We start from the raw sequence: 17296 nt of genomic DNA on the forward strand, positions 1-17296 counted from the left end.
GTCAGCTACTTGAGCTGTCTCTTCTCTATGACTCCTGTTTGTACTTTCTGGCAGCTGGGAAGCACAGTAATCAAAACATGGGTAGAGTGATATATAAAAGTTTATTTTTTTGACTGAATGATGATCTAATAGCTTATCATTCCTCATGCCTCATGCATCCAAGATGTTTTTCCAGATGAAGCCTGGGAAACATGAATCTTTATGAAACAAGTCTATGGTATTCTTTAGTTGGTTAGCATGTATTACTCAAGTAAAAGTATTCCAGCTGAAACCACAAGTTTTCCTGAAAATGACAAAAATAATGGAATCATACCAGCATAAACTCTGTTCTTTGTAAATCTGCACCATGATTTAGCCAGAGAAGAGTTTATCTTGGAATTAAGAAAATGGTGTTAAAGCAGCATAAATCTGCCTTAGTGATGACTCGGTTTCCTCTTTTAGTTTTGTGAAATCCTTTTCTGCTTTCACAGATTATACCTATTCAGAATGGCACGTGGATATGGAATTTTCAGGAATCTTTTTCTTTTTTTCTTGAGAACACATTTATTCCTCCCATTTCTTTTTTTCAAGCAAAGGAGCTATTGTTGGCATAATTCTTGGTGAATATAATCCATGTGGTACTATGCTCCACTGTTATAAGAGTCGATTTTATCAGATATAAAATAAATCTCTGATAAAGCAAACAGGCTTTGCTGACTCTCATGCTGTACCTCAACAAGTGTGTCTACTATAACTTCGCTAATTTTCTACACTATTTACAAGCAGCATAAAAAGAAAAGTTCTATTCACCAAAGTAGATTAGGGAGCAATGAAATAGCGGTGACTTGGTAGAAGAAAGTAATCTGTATCCTGCATCTAAAACAGTCACTGCATTTTTATCACAAACCCTTAACAAGGAAAAATTCTCCTTCTTTCTCATAATTAAAAGACTCAAATTTCTTCTGCCGATGAGATTCCACGTATGGTGTGACAAAATGAGGGAGACACTGTGACATCCATCTGCCACAGGGCAATATCTTCTTCCTCACAGGCTCCTCTGAGCAATGCCATGGCCTCTCCCGCTCACTCGAGCACAGGCAGCGGGTGCAGCCCAGTGACCAGCCCAATCTGATAAAGGGTTTACAGGGCAGGAGGGAGCCCACAGGGCAGCACCCCCGATGCAGGTGGTGCAAACCCCATACGGAGGCAGCATCAACAGGATGACATGAACATTTCTTCTTCAGTGCATGAGGCTCAGCATGAGTGCTTGGGTGTTGCTCCTCCTAACACCTGCGTGACAAATGAATTTCCAGCACAGCAAGCAGACCAGGGGAAAGGATGAAGGCAGTGGTGATATTATGTAGCTAAACTAGCCACAAGTCCTTTCCTAGTCTGTATAAGAATTACAGCCCTGTGGCTTGGTTATTCAAGCTGGTTACTGAGTAGAGAATTGTTCTGATTCATAAAGTACCCGTACCTCCGTGCCAATACTCCAACAGCAAAGGCAAGCAGCTAACACATGTTCTCAAGAAAGCACACAGGTAACATATAATACTGTCAGGAGGAAGAAAGACCTTTTCTTGTTTGCTCTTGCAGATAAGTCATGATGTATATAAGGGCAAGAGATCAGGATAGAGTTAGAGACCACAATGGATTAGTGCTCTAGGCATGAATGTTTAGAAATTCAGGAAACTCCAGAATTGCCAAGGGTAGATATTTTTTCCGTTCTTCATTGTATTAGTCATTTGGTTTAGCACTCTCCTTTGACCAGCACAACTGAAACAAACACTGGAGTCATCTGCAAAAGCAAACCCAAGAATGAGGTCTGCGTTCAATTGGCACGGTGTCGTTCAGCTATCACACAGCCCGGAGTCTGACACATGTCTGATTCATGTGGCATCCAAGTCCAACTGAGCAGCATTGCTCAGCACGTGCCTCTGCACAATGCAGCCATCAGTTCCTACCTGGTCCTATGACAACCTCTTGGTAATGTGTTTCGTTTTTATTTTTTCAGATCAGACAGAAAAATAATACTAACATTTGCAGAGTCCAGGAAAACAGCCTGGAACAACTACTAAGGAGTAACTAATACTAAAACTAATAACTTTGATCAGTCTCTGAGGTGGTGTGAACAAATGTATTTCTACATGTTTTTCCTGTGAAAGCCACACCACTGAGGCCATGTATCCTTAGTTCTGGCTACCCAGATCCCTTAGGGATAAAGCCATTCATGCCCATCTGGGGTAGTCCTTGCTGAGGACTTCTAAGCCAACATGGTCAATTTGGTGTTGCTATCTTCTCCTCTTCCTGATATCTGAGATGATGTCTTCTTTTTTTGGATTTTTGTTTGGTGTTCTTTTCTTGGTATCTACTACTTGCAGATACAGGCTAATATTATTTAAAAAATTTCCAGCTCTCCTCCTCATTTATGGGGTGTTTCAGATCTGATGAAGGTTTTATATGATTTGCTCTCCATTTTGAGTGTATTTAAATCATTTTTCACTCCTGGTGCTATACATGGACTGATAATCACTGGGCAGATACTTGGCTTGCTCAGCGCCTGAGTTCTCAGCAATCTCCCTGTGTACCAGACGCTTCTGCACAGCACTTTCCTCCACTCCAAATGGCTGATCAGTGGAGGCTCTGAAAGATACCATTCCCATCATACAGTTCTCAAAGCCAAAGCTGAGAAACAATTCCAGTTTGGGCTCATCCAATTGCACCGACCCTCCAATATACTGTTAGCTTGTCAGAAACCCAGCACTTTCATGTGATATCTTAATCAGTTAGATCTGCAACTGAACTCCAGACTACAAATTTATAGCCAAAGGCAACAATCTTATAATGGCTGTAAATCAACCTTTTTTTGTGTGTGTGTATAACATTAATAATAATAACAACAACAACAACAATAAAAATTTAAGGGAAAGCACTGTGGAGCCAAAATCAGGATGTCCGATTAGCAGGAGAGACTACATGTTAAGTTCAAAGAATCTTTTTGTGTTATCTGATTCTAATAGCACTAGTAATGGAGCCTAATCTAACCTGTCATTTCAAGAGCTATAGGGAGAACAAATTGCTGCCGACTGGGGAAAGGTTTGGAACACCATGCAGCCTGTCCTCTTCTGACATCCTACTCAGCAAATTCCTCACGGATTTCCTCCCGATGTCAGTAAAACTAACATAAAGGTTATTTCATAAAACCTTGTGTGGATTGCTAACTTGTGAAAACTGAAGGACCCATGCCCAGAACAACAATACAGATTCAAGTAAATAATCATAGCATTTGTCCTTTGTGCTTAAAGCTTAACAGATGAGTGAAACAGAGGAGAACCCGAAGAGTTCCCATGCCAAGTACCAATGCTGTGAGCACATATTGAAATGAATAACCAATAAATGTCAAAATCAAGGTGACTGATCATATAAAGACTTCTTGTTTGACTGGAGCCTGTTAGGGAAGGTTTCCACTTTAATATGCAATATGATGAGGGGTGGGGAAAAAAAAAAAACAAATGGTAGAGTTAAATATTAAATGCTAAAGTCATTATAAATCATGCCAGCTATTTCTTCGGGGAACACAATCACTTCAGCAGATCAGGAATGCTGTAAGATATAGAGACGTGATCAGGGCAGACAGCAGGAGGACATTTGTTACCAGTGTTAGACTGGCAGTGTCCCCAGAATCAATTCTGGAAGCCTGGTAAAACAACAGACAGGCAAAGTTTTTGGAGTTTGATATTTGCATACTGAAATAATGTCTTACATCTGGTCTGAAACTTTTCTTCCTTATCATGATGCCACCAGAAATACAGACAGATGTCCAAAATGATAATACTCCTTTCCAGCTCACAATATTTCAGCCAAGATCACTGGTATGTTCTGGCTACTTCATGCTGCTCTAATTAAAACTCAGTCATCCTTACAGCTGCTTCATATTCCTAGAGCACTGCACAACAGCTGGATCATGCCGTTGATTTTGGCCCTTAAACACTTTGGAAATTACTGTGTGAATATCAAAACTTTGGCCCTTTCTGTCACCATTTAAGCTTGAGTTCACCTGCATCTCTGGCTTCAGCACACAACACCTTTGCATTTGGATAACATGTTGGAAATGGATCAACATCATAACTGAAGACAGAGTAGGTGTTAGCGTTACACTGATTTTGGCAGGCTATTGCACAAAGAAAGGCTGTTAGGGGCAATGTCCCTGAGAGTGACAGACTGTCTGCCACACTTACTGTGATGTAAGACTTGCTGCCAAATAAATCTACAAGTGCTAAAGAAATTTTCAAAACAGCCAAGTTTTACTTCCTTTAGCAACAATCATATTCTAATTAGCTAGTTGATAGAAAAATCCAGATTAATTGGTTAAGCTGCTCTGCTGCTGTATTAATGAATTTTAAAGAAATAAGTTTGAATCTGTCCTTTGTGGACCCATATTGATTTACATCAAGTAAAAGCACACTTTAAATATGCATTCCTTATTTCTCTGTTAGCATGCTTATAAACCTATAGACAACTACTCAGTCTTTACAGGGCCTCATGAGTTGTTATCTCAGCTCCCACAGGGACAGATGGATCAAACTGGCTGTCTTGAGTTATAATGTGACAGGGTGACACACCACCTTTCATGAAGTCTAACATATCCAGCTAAGTGCATCTGGTTGATTATGCAATGCTTGAGGTGGATGATGTGTCTGAACTAGTCATGAGTTAAATTTAAAATTAATTGTGCACCTTCAGGTCTAACAGTTGAGTCATCTTACTACAGAGAAATCACTAACGCAGCATGTTACTAAGCAGAATACATTGTAATGTAATAATCTGTTTTCCACTGGAAAACATATGTAAGACAGACTTGCAATATTTATTCTTAAAACATGTAGGATGTTCTAAAGCCATGAAGCCATTCACTGTAAGCCATGAAAAATAGGTTTGGTTTAGAGATGAAAGTGGCTGGAGGCTGTGACCCACAGGGATTCAGAAGGAAACACTTATAAAATAGAGACAGATTGAATCCCAAGTGCTCTCTCCTGAGAGGAAGCATGGTTGGAAAGTTTAAAACCCATTAAAGTTAAACAAATTGAAAAGCCCTATCTGAGAGGAAACATAGTACAATGTTTATTTTTCCATTACAAACCTGAGACTAGAAGATTTCCTGAGTTTCTCAGGTATTGTTCATGCTTATAATGGAGATCTGTTTTTAGAAAGCATAATTCATGTGTTTAATCCAAACTGTTTGATGAAAAACATACTGCATAAGCGTTCAGGAAGTTAAAGGCCATTGTATACCTGTATCACATGTTGTTTGGGTAGGAGCAGACCTACAATGAAAGGAATCTCATCGTGAAACTCTCTCATTCAAAACATTGGGTCTAATTCTCTCCCCATTTTTGCTGTTGGATGAATTCCACTGAATTAATGAAGTTAAGACAAGAATAACCACTGATTATAAAAAGACAATCTTCCTGCTGAGTGTGAAACTACCAAAATGCAAGGCTAATGTGAGCAAGAGATTTATAACACTGGCCTGAGTCAAGTAAGTAGCAAGCCATAGCAGGCCCAGTGTAACATTAGCCAAGATGAGTAGTCAATGTATTTTAGGTTTTGCCCCATCAGTAGTGAATTGCTGCTCTGAGATTCTTATCAGAAAAGTGTGTGATGTTATCAATGTTGAGAAGCATCTGTTTGACTAATGAACAAGCTGCAAAGTAAATCCAGAGATTAATTTAAGCGAGAGGAAAGATTTGGAAGCGGTGGAATATTATTCATTAGATCTATTGATATAAAAACCAGGCAGGTTTCAGACATACAGACCCTTCTTCAGCCTTCTTCAGTCTGTTTGTTCAAATTGTAGTTGATCTAAAGCAAGATATTTCTCTGTGCAGATTTTGCTTTCTAATATTCTTAGACTATCTTGGGTAAACTGAATTTAAGTAAAAAATTAAGGTACCAGAAAATATGATCATGTACCAAAGTACATTGGAATGAGGCAACATAAACTCCTGATGGTTTCCCTCACCTGTTATACAAACAATTTCAAGTAGGATGAAGAATAGCTAATTTTTAGGAGACCAATTTACATTTTACACCTGAGTTTGGCCCTGAACCAAGCCTAAATTCACTATTGCCTTTGTATTGTATATGAAAAATATCTTGATTACAGATAACAAGCAAGGTCTTCTGCAGTTAAACTCTGAAAATAATTACAAAGATCTACTTCAGCATAACATATGGAGGTGACAGGATAGCAAGGTGACAGGACAGCAATATGGGTCCATATATAAACATGCTTGAGTATCCTATACACAGTTGTTTAATAATAAGTAATGAATTGGTAATCATTGACACAGGATGAGACCTTACAGGGTAAATGGGATTTTAAGGGCTATCAACTTTTCTGGCTAATCTGAAGGGTCAAGGGGGAAGAAAGGAGAGATATGGTCATAGGAGAAGACAACAGACAGGCAGATTAAGCTAAATTTATTTTAATGTCCTGTGTGGATGACAATTTGAAAAAATGGGTAAGAAAGAGAAGAACTGTAAAAAGATTTGAAGATAAAGGCAAGTGGTTTAATTTGATATTGCTGAATGGCATTCATCAGAAGTCAGAGATGATTGTTGTTTGATGAGGATGGTAAGCAGGAAGGTTGATTTTCACATCTAAAGTTTTGTGTGACACCAAGGCTATGTCACTTGTAAACTAAACAGTCCCAGGGCCCCCATTCTGTCCCTGGGGTCAAATAGCACAATCCAACTATGCTTGTACTACTAAACTCTCTTCTCTTCCAGAATGGGGTGTCTGCATCTGGACCTGGCCTGGGTTAATTCCTGAATTGTGCCCAGGAAGTGTTTGGCAGAGTGATAGTTTGCCTGGATCTGAAGTGTTCCAAGGCGTGTGCTAAAAATTTAGCAGTACAGTAGGTCAAGTGCCAGGCCTCAGGAACATTTGCTGTCACTGTTTAATTTCCTAGGATAGACATAGTCAAAGAGTGCAGTGTCGGTGCTTAAGAGGGCAGAGATGTGAACATTCAATAACAATGACCTGCCCTTTTGAAGAAGTCCAGAATCTTGTGGAAGGACTGTACTGATCTTGCCCATTTACCTCTTAGTGTTTTCATGCCTTCTGTGCTCTTCTTTCAAACTTCTTTTCAACTCTCCTTTATGGCACTTACTGTCTAATAATCCTATGCAGTATTTAATTTAAGATGGAGTTTAACACTTGATTTAGTCTGCATTCCCCATTTTTCTCGGTTACCTGGAATAAACCCTTCACTTCACTCAGGGAAACTATAGATTGATCTTTGTTTGTCATGCATTGTCATGCCACTTTTGTAGAGAATTTATACTCAAGAAATATGCTTTTCTAAAATTTAATTGCATTCCTGACTCTCAAGTAAATCTCATGTTAGAATAAGGTTTAGTTAACAACCTACTTTGTTTTGTAGTGATGAATTGTGAATGATCAAAATGTTGACTGAAGGGAACACTGGAAAATGTTCTTTATAATTTTCCTGCATCACTTGTAAATTCCATACATTTTAATTCATATCAGCATCTTGGCATACTGAAAAAGATGATTGCCCTTACTCTTAAATTTTAAAATAATGTTCTGGATTCACTGTCTGCCACACACAGAGTTGTTGAAATAGTTGAGCTTTCTACTGCTGTCTCTTGAGCATGACAGTATTTTTCAGTTTTTAGAAGACTGTTATTCCAAAAGGCAGTATTTACACTGCGGCTTTTTGTAAGTAATTTTGTTTATAAATGCATCTTTATGTTTGTTTCTTTCTAGGTAGGGATGAGATCCCGAAACCAAGGTGGAGAAAGCTCGTCTAACGGGCATTTCTCCAGTTCCAAGCCTGTCATCAGCCATGCAGAGAATGAAAAACTTCAGGAAGATGCCAAGAAAAAGAACAAACCTCATCAGAAGGAAGATGAGGTCATGGTTTCAGCAACTGTCAAACGGCACTCAAAATCACCTGGACCTACTGAACGAAAGAACAAGAAGTCTATAGAGCTTTCTAAAGAGGACTTGATAAAACTCCTCAGTATAATGGAAGGAGAACTGCAAGTAAATTATTTTTTACTATATTTTCTATGTATCTATTTATGTTTAGGTTGTCCAAGATGTACAGGGCTCAGCTGACAGTGACATGCAAATTAAAGTCAAAGGGCCATGGGAGAGTGGTAGTTGGTGTTTAAGAGGATAGTCGCAGTTTTAAGTACTGCTTTATTTACCATCTCTATCTGCAGCTACCAAATCAAGAGAAATTATAAACACCTGTCACAACTGACAGGTGAAAGAGGCAGAAAACAACAGGGGAATCGGTTTGGAAAAAGGCAAGCAAATATAGTGAGTGTAATTCTAATGTTTAATGCAATTATTCAAGGGATAAATCTGTAAGTCAGTAATACTGAAAAAAGGACCTAAGATGGCCTCTGGACCTTCTGCATATTTGGAATTTGCTCAGGACTCAGCCAAAGCTCTGACTGTCCTGCCTGGCCTCCAGTACTCCACACATTCCCTGCTCTGCAAAGTCCCATTAGTTTTATTTCTCAGAGTAGTATTTGCTTGAAAGTTTTCTCATTTGTCCTGATTTGCATGTTTATTCAGCCCAATAATAAGTCCTTGATGGCAGACAGCCTGATTTTGTGCTTAGCTCACATCCCCCAAATTTCCGTCCAGTTTTGAGGATTCTCTTAATTGCTAATAAATCACTCAGCTCTCAGGTGTCTCAGCCTTCAGGGAAAATGCAATTTCAAAATAAAGAGCTGAAACATGGTATTTCAAAGAGTCAGTATGAAGACTCTAACTTTTCAAAACTTATCCCCTTTTGTGGTAGGACTTCTTGACAAATTTATATATTCTTCTGTTTGCACTTTAATGATACTTTTCACTGAATCCATGGACAAGAAGAAAGAAACTGCCCAACCTGTGTGAAAAAATTTTATGTCTCAATCCCTTTTTTCTAATTAACCATAACTATTTAGCATTTTATATAAGGCTTTACTTTTTCCCTGAAATCCACATTCATAATAGTTTTACTTTAATTTTGGACTTGTTACCATCTTATATGATTAAGAGAAGCAATTGTTTTGGAAGTGATCAGTTAATTTCTTTGGTGTATGAGTCACCTGAATTGCACCATTAACACAACACTGAAATTTCATCTTATTAAGTATCACTCTTCCAGTCCTTCACCTTCAGCTTGTCAGAAAGTACTTTAAAGTTTCAGGAAATATGCATTCAATTTAAGTAATTTTGTCACAAAGAGAGTGAACACTCATTTTGCCATAAAGAACTGGGGGGAAAAGCAAGAAAATTTGTTGAATGCAATTTTGCAAAGGAAAAAATCTCTTATCCTTACAGAACAGTATCCATATTTTTAGTGCTTAGTTTTACGGTATACAAAAACTTAGATATGTCATTTCCTAAAAGATGGAGTTAGCATGCAGCTTCAGTGGTTAATAGAGCCAAACCTCATTAGAAATGTATCATGCTCATGTTATTCATAAAAATTGAAGTCACCTTGGTGGTCTACAAAGTCACCCTGAGATCACCTTCATGGTCTGGAAAGGAGAGGCAAAGAAAGTCATTAATGTTTCCTCAGTGGCAATAAATGTGGTCTTTATTCTTATCTATGAGTAATTCTCCTGTTCAGCACACAGAAATGTGGCTCTTCACCACAGTCTTTTACTCTGTGGGGCAGTTACACAACCTGTAAAGGACTGCCCATGTTCTCATTATCCCTATGGGGATGCTGAGGATAGCTGCCATCTGCACTGTAATACGGGCTGAAAATCCTCACCAAGATGATACTCCCATTGCCCTGGACAATACTTTTAGGGATATTCATACACACAGACCCCACAAAGATGTTAGGCACTGCTAAAGATTCCCAGCATCACAGGAGGATTGCGAGGACAGCCACGCTGGTAGCCATAGAGTGCATCTGTTCTTTTGCTCCTTACTTCCAGGCGGGAAAGAGAATCATTATTCTTTTTAATCATTAGGAGTTTTTAATTTTATTTAACACCACCACCACCACCACCCCGGTTTAGTTAGTTATTTACCTGGTACCTGTGCTGAACTGTTACTGAAGTGGTCAAGATACAGCACTTTGGCTTGAGATGAGAGCCTGGCTTTGACGCTACAAACGAAGATGAGCCAAGGAAGACTCCAGCCAAAGTAAATACTCTGGTATTACCTCCTGGCTGTCACAGTGACCTAATGCACTGAGTCATTTCGTGGCTTTTCATTTTCAAATCTGTTCGGACATCTCTGGTGGCTGGCTGACGTTTTGTTGGACTGACAAATCAGACTGTGGGTTTATTTTGAAGCCATTTCAATATTGGCAGAACAAACATTATATAGGCACATGTAAGAAGTTTTTGTTCTGAGAATAAGAGCAGGCTGTACCTGTAGGGAGATCCAATATTTTTTGAAGAAAAAAATGGGGTAAATACCATGGCTGTTTACTCAGCAGCCATGAGCAGGGGAGATCTTACTCCTGCACTACTAAAGGCAGAGCAGGGTGACACTGTCTTCTGAATCTTGTAAACAGGGAGTTCAGCCATGGGAAGCAATCTGGTCATGACAAGCATGGGGTTAGCAGGGTAAACTGGTAACGTACACATATGCTTCACGTGCTTAATTCACTATTCACATAATCCAACAACATAGCAAACAAATTCATGACACATTGCTGTTGGTATCAATTCTGAGTCCTTTGGGACTTGACTTCTAAGCTTTTCATTTTTTAGGTGAACCTATCAGTAAACCATGGAGACATGCACTAGTGGAGATGTTTATGTCTTTTTTTTTTTTTTTTTTTAAATTATAATGACCTTAGGTATCTCACTTGTGCTTTAGCTTCTAGGCCCAAGTTGGACACGGCTCTGTCTGTTGTCAGATTTCCTGGCTGGACCCTGTGCACTGACTGAATATAAAGAAGGAAAGGTTTTCATAAACAGCTGAGGTCACCATAGCTTAGGCCTTATTTTGTAAGAAAACAGAAGGGGAGAAAAAGTATACAGAAGCTGCGGTGATAAAAATGTATCCCAATATACATGGCAGGAGAACTCTTAAGTAGAACCTCTCTGAAGGAGAGTGCGAAACAAATGAACTGATGACAGGGATTGATTTCAAAGGCCTTATAGCTCAGTAGAGTGTCTTTTCTCTTGTGAGATCTCACTGCTCATACAAAAAACAGTGATTACATGGTCTTTAAACACATATTGAATATATAAGGGCAAAAAGTCCATGAAGGATTTCTTCCTAAACCTAGAAAAAAAATATTCCAATTTTTAAATACTGCAGAACATATTTGAAAGAAAACTTCAAACACCAGTAGAATAAATTGGACCACGAAGACATGGCATTCATTTGCTTGGCTGTTACAGTGATTTCAGTCAAACCAACATGTGAATATTATTAATTACAGAGCAACACAGGCAGTGTGGATCTTTTACAATGATGATATAATCCTATCTGTGGTTCACAGATTTTTGTCCAACAGCCTATGTATTTATCCTGGCAGGAATATATTCCCTATGCATTTTCTGAGCAGCAGCCATTAATCTCTAGCAATACCAACACCGATTTTCAACATGGCCTGATTAGGGGACCAAAAGAAAATGAGGAGCAGTATTCACACATATTTACCATTCAGTCTTCTTGCGTGTTTGGAAAAAAGAACCCACACTAAAAAAAGTATATTTATGAAGACAGCATCCCACTACAAATCACTGGGTTTTTCAAGAAAAATAATTTCTTAGCCAGGTTCTGTGCCTATTATCAGATGACAATTTAAGCGTGGGAGACGGTTTCCTATATTTCACACCAATTTAAATAGAAGCAACTTTTCCACGTGAGGCCTTTACTATAGCTGGTGTTTTACTCTGTTTCTCCAGTGCAGAAATGACATTCATCCCCTGCAGCTCAGCCACCCATTCCTGTCGAGGTCCCTTGCACGCTTTAGGGCTGAGGACAATGTTTCGTGAGAGCCTGGTGCTCAGAGCTGGGCAGCCATGGGTTGTAAATGAAACACTTGTTAAAGTATCAACTGTACATTTCCTCTGTTGCAGGCTTGAGGATGTGGATGGGCAATATGTGAAATGTGATGTCTTGGAGAAGAGTATGGCTAATATACATGTTATATATAGATTAATCACAAGCCACAATTCCTAAGAAGTCTTCAGACTTCCAAATAGTCTAATGTAACATTGGGTTTGGACTGACTTTTGAAGGGAAACACCATGTAGCAGATATTCAGACATAAATCTATTTACATACCATCCCTCCATCAAGTGGAGAGACCAAATGACTCTGCTGTCAAAGAAGCCCTTTCCTTTAATCTGTATTTATTTAAAACTGTGTTTAATGGATAATTTGAGTGCTCATGCAAGGTTTCAGAGTGATAGCTCCCCAAGAAGGATGTCTCCCCTTGCCTGGGGAGCAGCAGCAAATGCATCCCATGGTGAGGTGTGCTCCCCTTGTATCTCTGGTCCCGGCTCGAAGCCAACACTCCTTGTCATGTCCAGTTTGATTTGGTCTCTCTGATGAGGTTGCTAGTGAAAACATCATTCCAGGATTAAGACTGCCAGCCTGGGGTTAGTAGGTTAATTGCATTTGTGCCACTGATTACCGAACTGCAGGTTGCACTGGTGGCTTCATTAGCTGCAGGAGGGGTTGTTTTAGGGCAAGTACAGGGGAGGCTGGTTGTTGATAATTGAAACAGGGTAATTGTGAGGGGAAGGGGCTCTCTCATGCAACAGAGCCAGGAGGAGCTCTTCTTCAGGTGGGCTGCAAGACTTTCTTCTTGCCCTGGGTGTATCAGGGAAAGGTTAGCAGAGGTGGGTGAGGGCTGTGTGTTTTGTTCTGTCTGGTAAGGTCCTTATGAAACACTTCAATACCAGTGGCTGTACATCCTGCCATGAGGGAAATCTCCTTTCTTAAAAAACTGAAATAACAGGTACTCACATGGGTGTAAGTGGTCTACAGCTTATTACATTCTAACATTTTTAACAGTATTTTGGTATTTCACCATCTGTCTTTCAATAAGAAAATTAAGCTTTGTAAATGTGAAGTAGAAAAGAACTTTTTACTGTTTCTGATTTTCTATTTTCTACTGTCTTTTCTTTTGTATAGCTACATATTTTATCAATACATTCTATTCTATAATCATTCTGTTCTGTTTTCTTTCCCAAGATTTATCTTTCCCTCTTCAGCTTTCTTTTCCTTCTTCAGTTCTCTAGTTGTGATCTTTTTCCCTGTTCTACTTTTCTGTCACTTCCTCATCCTCATACTGCAGACGCATTGACTAACCCATTTTCCTGAGAATTCTGGACATAAAACTGTAGAAGATCTGCTGTAAATCAAGTCCCAGCAGCTCATTCTTTAAGCAAGCCCTTTGTTTAAACTTTGTCATGAATTTATTAAGCTGTGTTTTAAGACTTGGTGGGTTGTTTACCTTGACTACTCCTATTGGAAAATAGTTCCAGAACTGAAAAGCTTTAACATTTAGCAAATGTATTTATTTTAATTTCTAGTGCAATTGTAATTATGCCTAGGGAAACCTTTATGAAAGTGTTATACACCAATCATACTTTGGAAAGCCTACCTCTCTCCCTACCTCTTAATGCCTGATGTGTTTGTAGACAGCAGTCTCACACCATCTGAACTTCTGTTTTGCTGTGCTAGCCATGACATGTCCTTTTAGTTTCCTCTAGCAAAATAGACTTTCCATATCTTCCATCACCCCTTGATCAGCACCAGTTACACCCTGAATTCATCTTAACCCCTGTAGCTGGAACTGCACGTGGTGCAATAGGAGAGAGCTCACTGTTGCATTGTACATTGAGTTTAATGTTTCCCCTTCTTTGCTGACATGGCTTTACTTGGCCTTCCTATCACTTGTTAGTCTGATTGATATAAGCCAGAGAGTTTGACTCTATAGCTGTAGTTATGATGTTTTTCCTCTTGCTGCAGTGTGTAAACTTTCATGTAATGCCTTGAACTGCTTTTGTTTTGAACATGATTTTCCTGAGATGTTGAAACAACATTGTGACAGCCATCTAGGTATTGCTTAGTTAAAAACACCATACAAACTCTTATATTTTTTCTTTAGTGCCTTTCTTGATACGCTTGCATTAATATTATTAAATATTGAGCTGCCTGTGAGCTCAAGTGAGGAATATGGGATAGATGGGTGGAAAACAGATGTATTTCTTTTAGGTAATATTAAAGTCAGAAGAGAAAGTTGGGACGAGATGCCTTGGCACTGGAGGAAAGAGCACATAGCAGGGTGAAGAGAAGGAGTTTTCAAATGGTCATTAGCAATATCTCACAGTTTGAGCAGCTGAAGAGGAGCCAGAGTAGAAAGAATAGGTAAAGCCAGCGAAAAGCATACATAAAATAGCTTTGCATAAGTGTTTATAACTGTGAAGTCTTGTTAATTGGATTGAAATAGTTTAGGATTTTCTGAGCATATCATACAGATGAAATTCAAATTCCCCAAGAGAAAAACCTTGGCATATACAGAGCTACAGGGAAAAAGAGAAGATAGGGTTAATGCGAGGAGGGAGAGGTGACTTAAGGAGAATGGAATGAGAGGAAAGAGTTTGGGCAATAGAAGAAAAAGAGTGTAAGGAAAGAGAGAATACAACAGTGATAAATGAAGCCAAGTTAGAGACATGCAAAGGAGACATAGAAAAGGCAAGACAATGAAGAGAAAGAGGATATCCACACTGTAGCAAAATGAGAGCCTAAAAACATCCTTAAAAATGTCTGGCATAAGAATATCAGTACAATGAGTTAAAAAAATTCTCCCCCTTGTTTGTTTGCTTATTTGTGTTTTCCTGGTGAAGCAGGCTTTTGCAGGACAAAAAAAAATTAAGTTAGGATAGACTTCAGACCACAAATGCTCTATTCTATTTTCAATTAATAGTTTATAACCAGAGATTAATTTTGCCCAGAATAGTATGTTTTTTCTGTAGCTTGCAATCATTGCTGTGTAAAGTGCAGGAGATACCATGGGAGGTAAACAGGGCTTGTCTAGCAAGTCCCAGAATCATGAATTTTAGAATAGAACCCTGCTGTTTTATCAGAGAAAATACTAAAAAAAAAAAAAAAAAAAAAAAAAAAAGACAAGACATTATACTGAAATACAGTTAAATTGTACTATTCAAGCAATTTCCTCCTCCTTCTGAAATAAAGGGCAGATGCACTAGCAGCCATACTGATGATAGCCATCTCTTTGGTAATAAAATTGCTTTAGAATTATATGTTTTTCAAAGTAATTATTCTCAAAAAAAATTTCAGTGTTACTGGACAGCTGTAGGCTGAAAACCTCTTTCACAAAGACATTTTAACATCCTTCTCTGTTAATGCCTGAGCTGTGTTCAAGAGAGCTACATGTGTCTTGTTATCTAGGCTTGGAGAGTCAGAAGAGAGAATAATAATTGGCAGGTATCTCTGAACCATCGAACATATCATTTAGAGTAGAGGAAAGAATATGAGAAGCTTGGGTTTCTTTTTAAAAAATCCTTGGTCTTCTGTCCAAAACAGAACAGTAAGGTCTGCCCCTGATCAATTTTTAAGTTTTGGTCTTGTTCCCACAGGGGTCAGTGTCTTTAACCGATCCTCTTTTGCAATCTTTTTAAAATAATTTTAATCAACTGATGTTATTTGAGTACTCTTTTTTTTTTTTTTTTTAATTTAATTTACTTAATAGAAATTTTATACTTAGTGCAACAGTAATGAAAAAGCTTGTATATTTTATAATTTTCTTGAGAGAAGGCCCACTCCATGGGAGAGGACATGGCCAACCATTTTGCAATAAATACTAGATGCATGGACTCTCTGGCTTTAAAATATCTGGGATTCTTGGGAAAGCTTGCAATGAGCATATGTCTTATGTGTCATAATGCTGTCCAGTACTCTGAGTCACCGGTTGTTAATTTAACAATGCAGTTGTAGCTGAGTCTGTTTTTATTAATTTTGCTGCCCCAGTTGTGTATTTACTAAGTTTGTGTCTCCTGTTCTCCAGCTGAAGATCAGATAAGCTCTTGAGAGCAAACTGGATTATCTTTTATCCAAAATAAGCTTTAATAAAATTAAATGTAAGTCTTTATATAATAATTGTGAGAACATGACTATCTGAGATGTGTTTTGTTTCTACAGTTAAAGGCTCCACCTATTGGTTGACTAAAATGAGAGAAATGTAACATTTTCACACAGAAAACTGCTGGCCCGACTGAACATCCTGTGCCTTGCCACATCTTTATGAAATTGCTGGCTCCAGTGCAGAATTTTTCATGATGTCCAACATAAAATGAGATCAGTGACTTATTTCTGAGGGCTGCACACATGCAGCACCCAACATGATGCAGTGCTGAGACACTGTGAAGGGAAGTCCTTTCCTGAAACATGAGTGGTTTGGATTTTGCAAGTGAAATCTTTCTTACCCTGGCAAAGATTGTTTTTCTTTGCAAAAAAATTAGCATTGCTTCTTTCACACCAGTAAAATGAGCGGAACTGACTAACACATGTACAGTTGCATGGTAACTCCCAGGTCACCTTCAGGTTTAGAAAAGTCAGAAACAGAATTACTGATGTGGTCAGCTTCATAATGAAAACTCATTTCCCCAGTATTGGCTCAGGCAGTCTCATCAGTTCAGGCAAAATGGCATCTTGAAAGGCATCAGAGTCATTCCTGGGATGCAGAGGGAGGATGGAGAGGGTAGAGGATGTCCAAGTAGGACTTGGTAAGGGGAAGAGGAAGGGCAGACATTGGGGAGGATCAGGGGGATTTCAGAGACAGCAGGAGGGTGTGAGGCATCGTGGGCATGGCCGGGAGCTCTCACTCATTGCCTGCCCTCTCTAAGTTACTTCACTCTAAAAGTTTGCACCATTTTCCTTGTTTCCACTGACAACTCCTCTGTTCAAATAATTGGCTACGCTGGTAAGCGCTTGCTGTAATGCAGTCCTACTGTTCTTGCCCATTCATCAGTAACTTAAATGCACATCCGTGTAGCACAGCGCACTGAAACCCAGCTTGTTTAAGCCAACAAAATGCTTGGACAAGAGAAAGTTGTGTATACAGTTTATTACACATGTATACACTTACGTCTGTTGGTATCCCGCTCTTGAGTTATGCTTGCATCTCTGCGGAGAAGGCAGAAGGATTTCCTCTGAACTTCATCATCCTGACGGCTACGGCCCCACTGGCACCAACTTGTCTCTTGCTCCGTTCATCTCCACACATGCTCTATTCCTGACAGAAGATAGCTAGATCACTGTGGAAAAAAGCAC

The 17296-nt window shown here is 39.0% G+C and overlaps 1 protein-coding gene across 4 annotated transcripts in view; it reads left to right on the top strand.

Annotated features, from left to right (window-relative positions):
* FILIP1 (filamin A interacting protein 1) overlaps positions 1 to 17296 on the top strand; it is a 111721-nt gene that overhangs the window by 36871 nt on the left and 57554 nt on the right. For all 4 annotated transcript variants that reach the window (XM_042803535.1, XM_042803532.1, XM_042803533.1 and 1 more), the window contains one exon: positions 7775 to 8053. In XM_042803535.1, coding sequence (XP_042659469.1) covers positions 7781 to 8053 — 273 coding nt within the window. In that variant the 5' untranslated portion in view covers positions 7775 to 7780. The remainder of the gene's footprint in view (positions 1 to 7774; positions 8054 to 17296) is intronic.

Source organism: Tyto alba, unplaced genomic scaffold (genome assembly GCF_018691265.1).
Source record: "Tyto alba isolate M040663 unplaced genomic scaffold, T.alba_DEE_v4.0 Super-Scaffold_40, whole genome shotgun sequence".
Classification (NCBI taxonomy): Eukaryota; Metazoa; Chordata; class Aves; order Strigiformes; family Tytonidae; genus Tyto; species Tyto alba.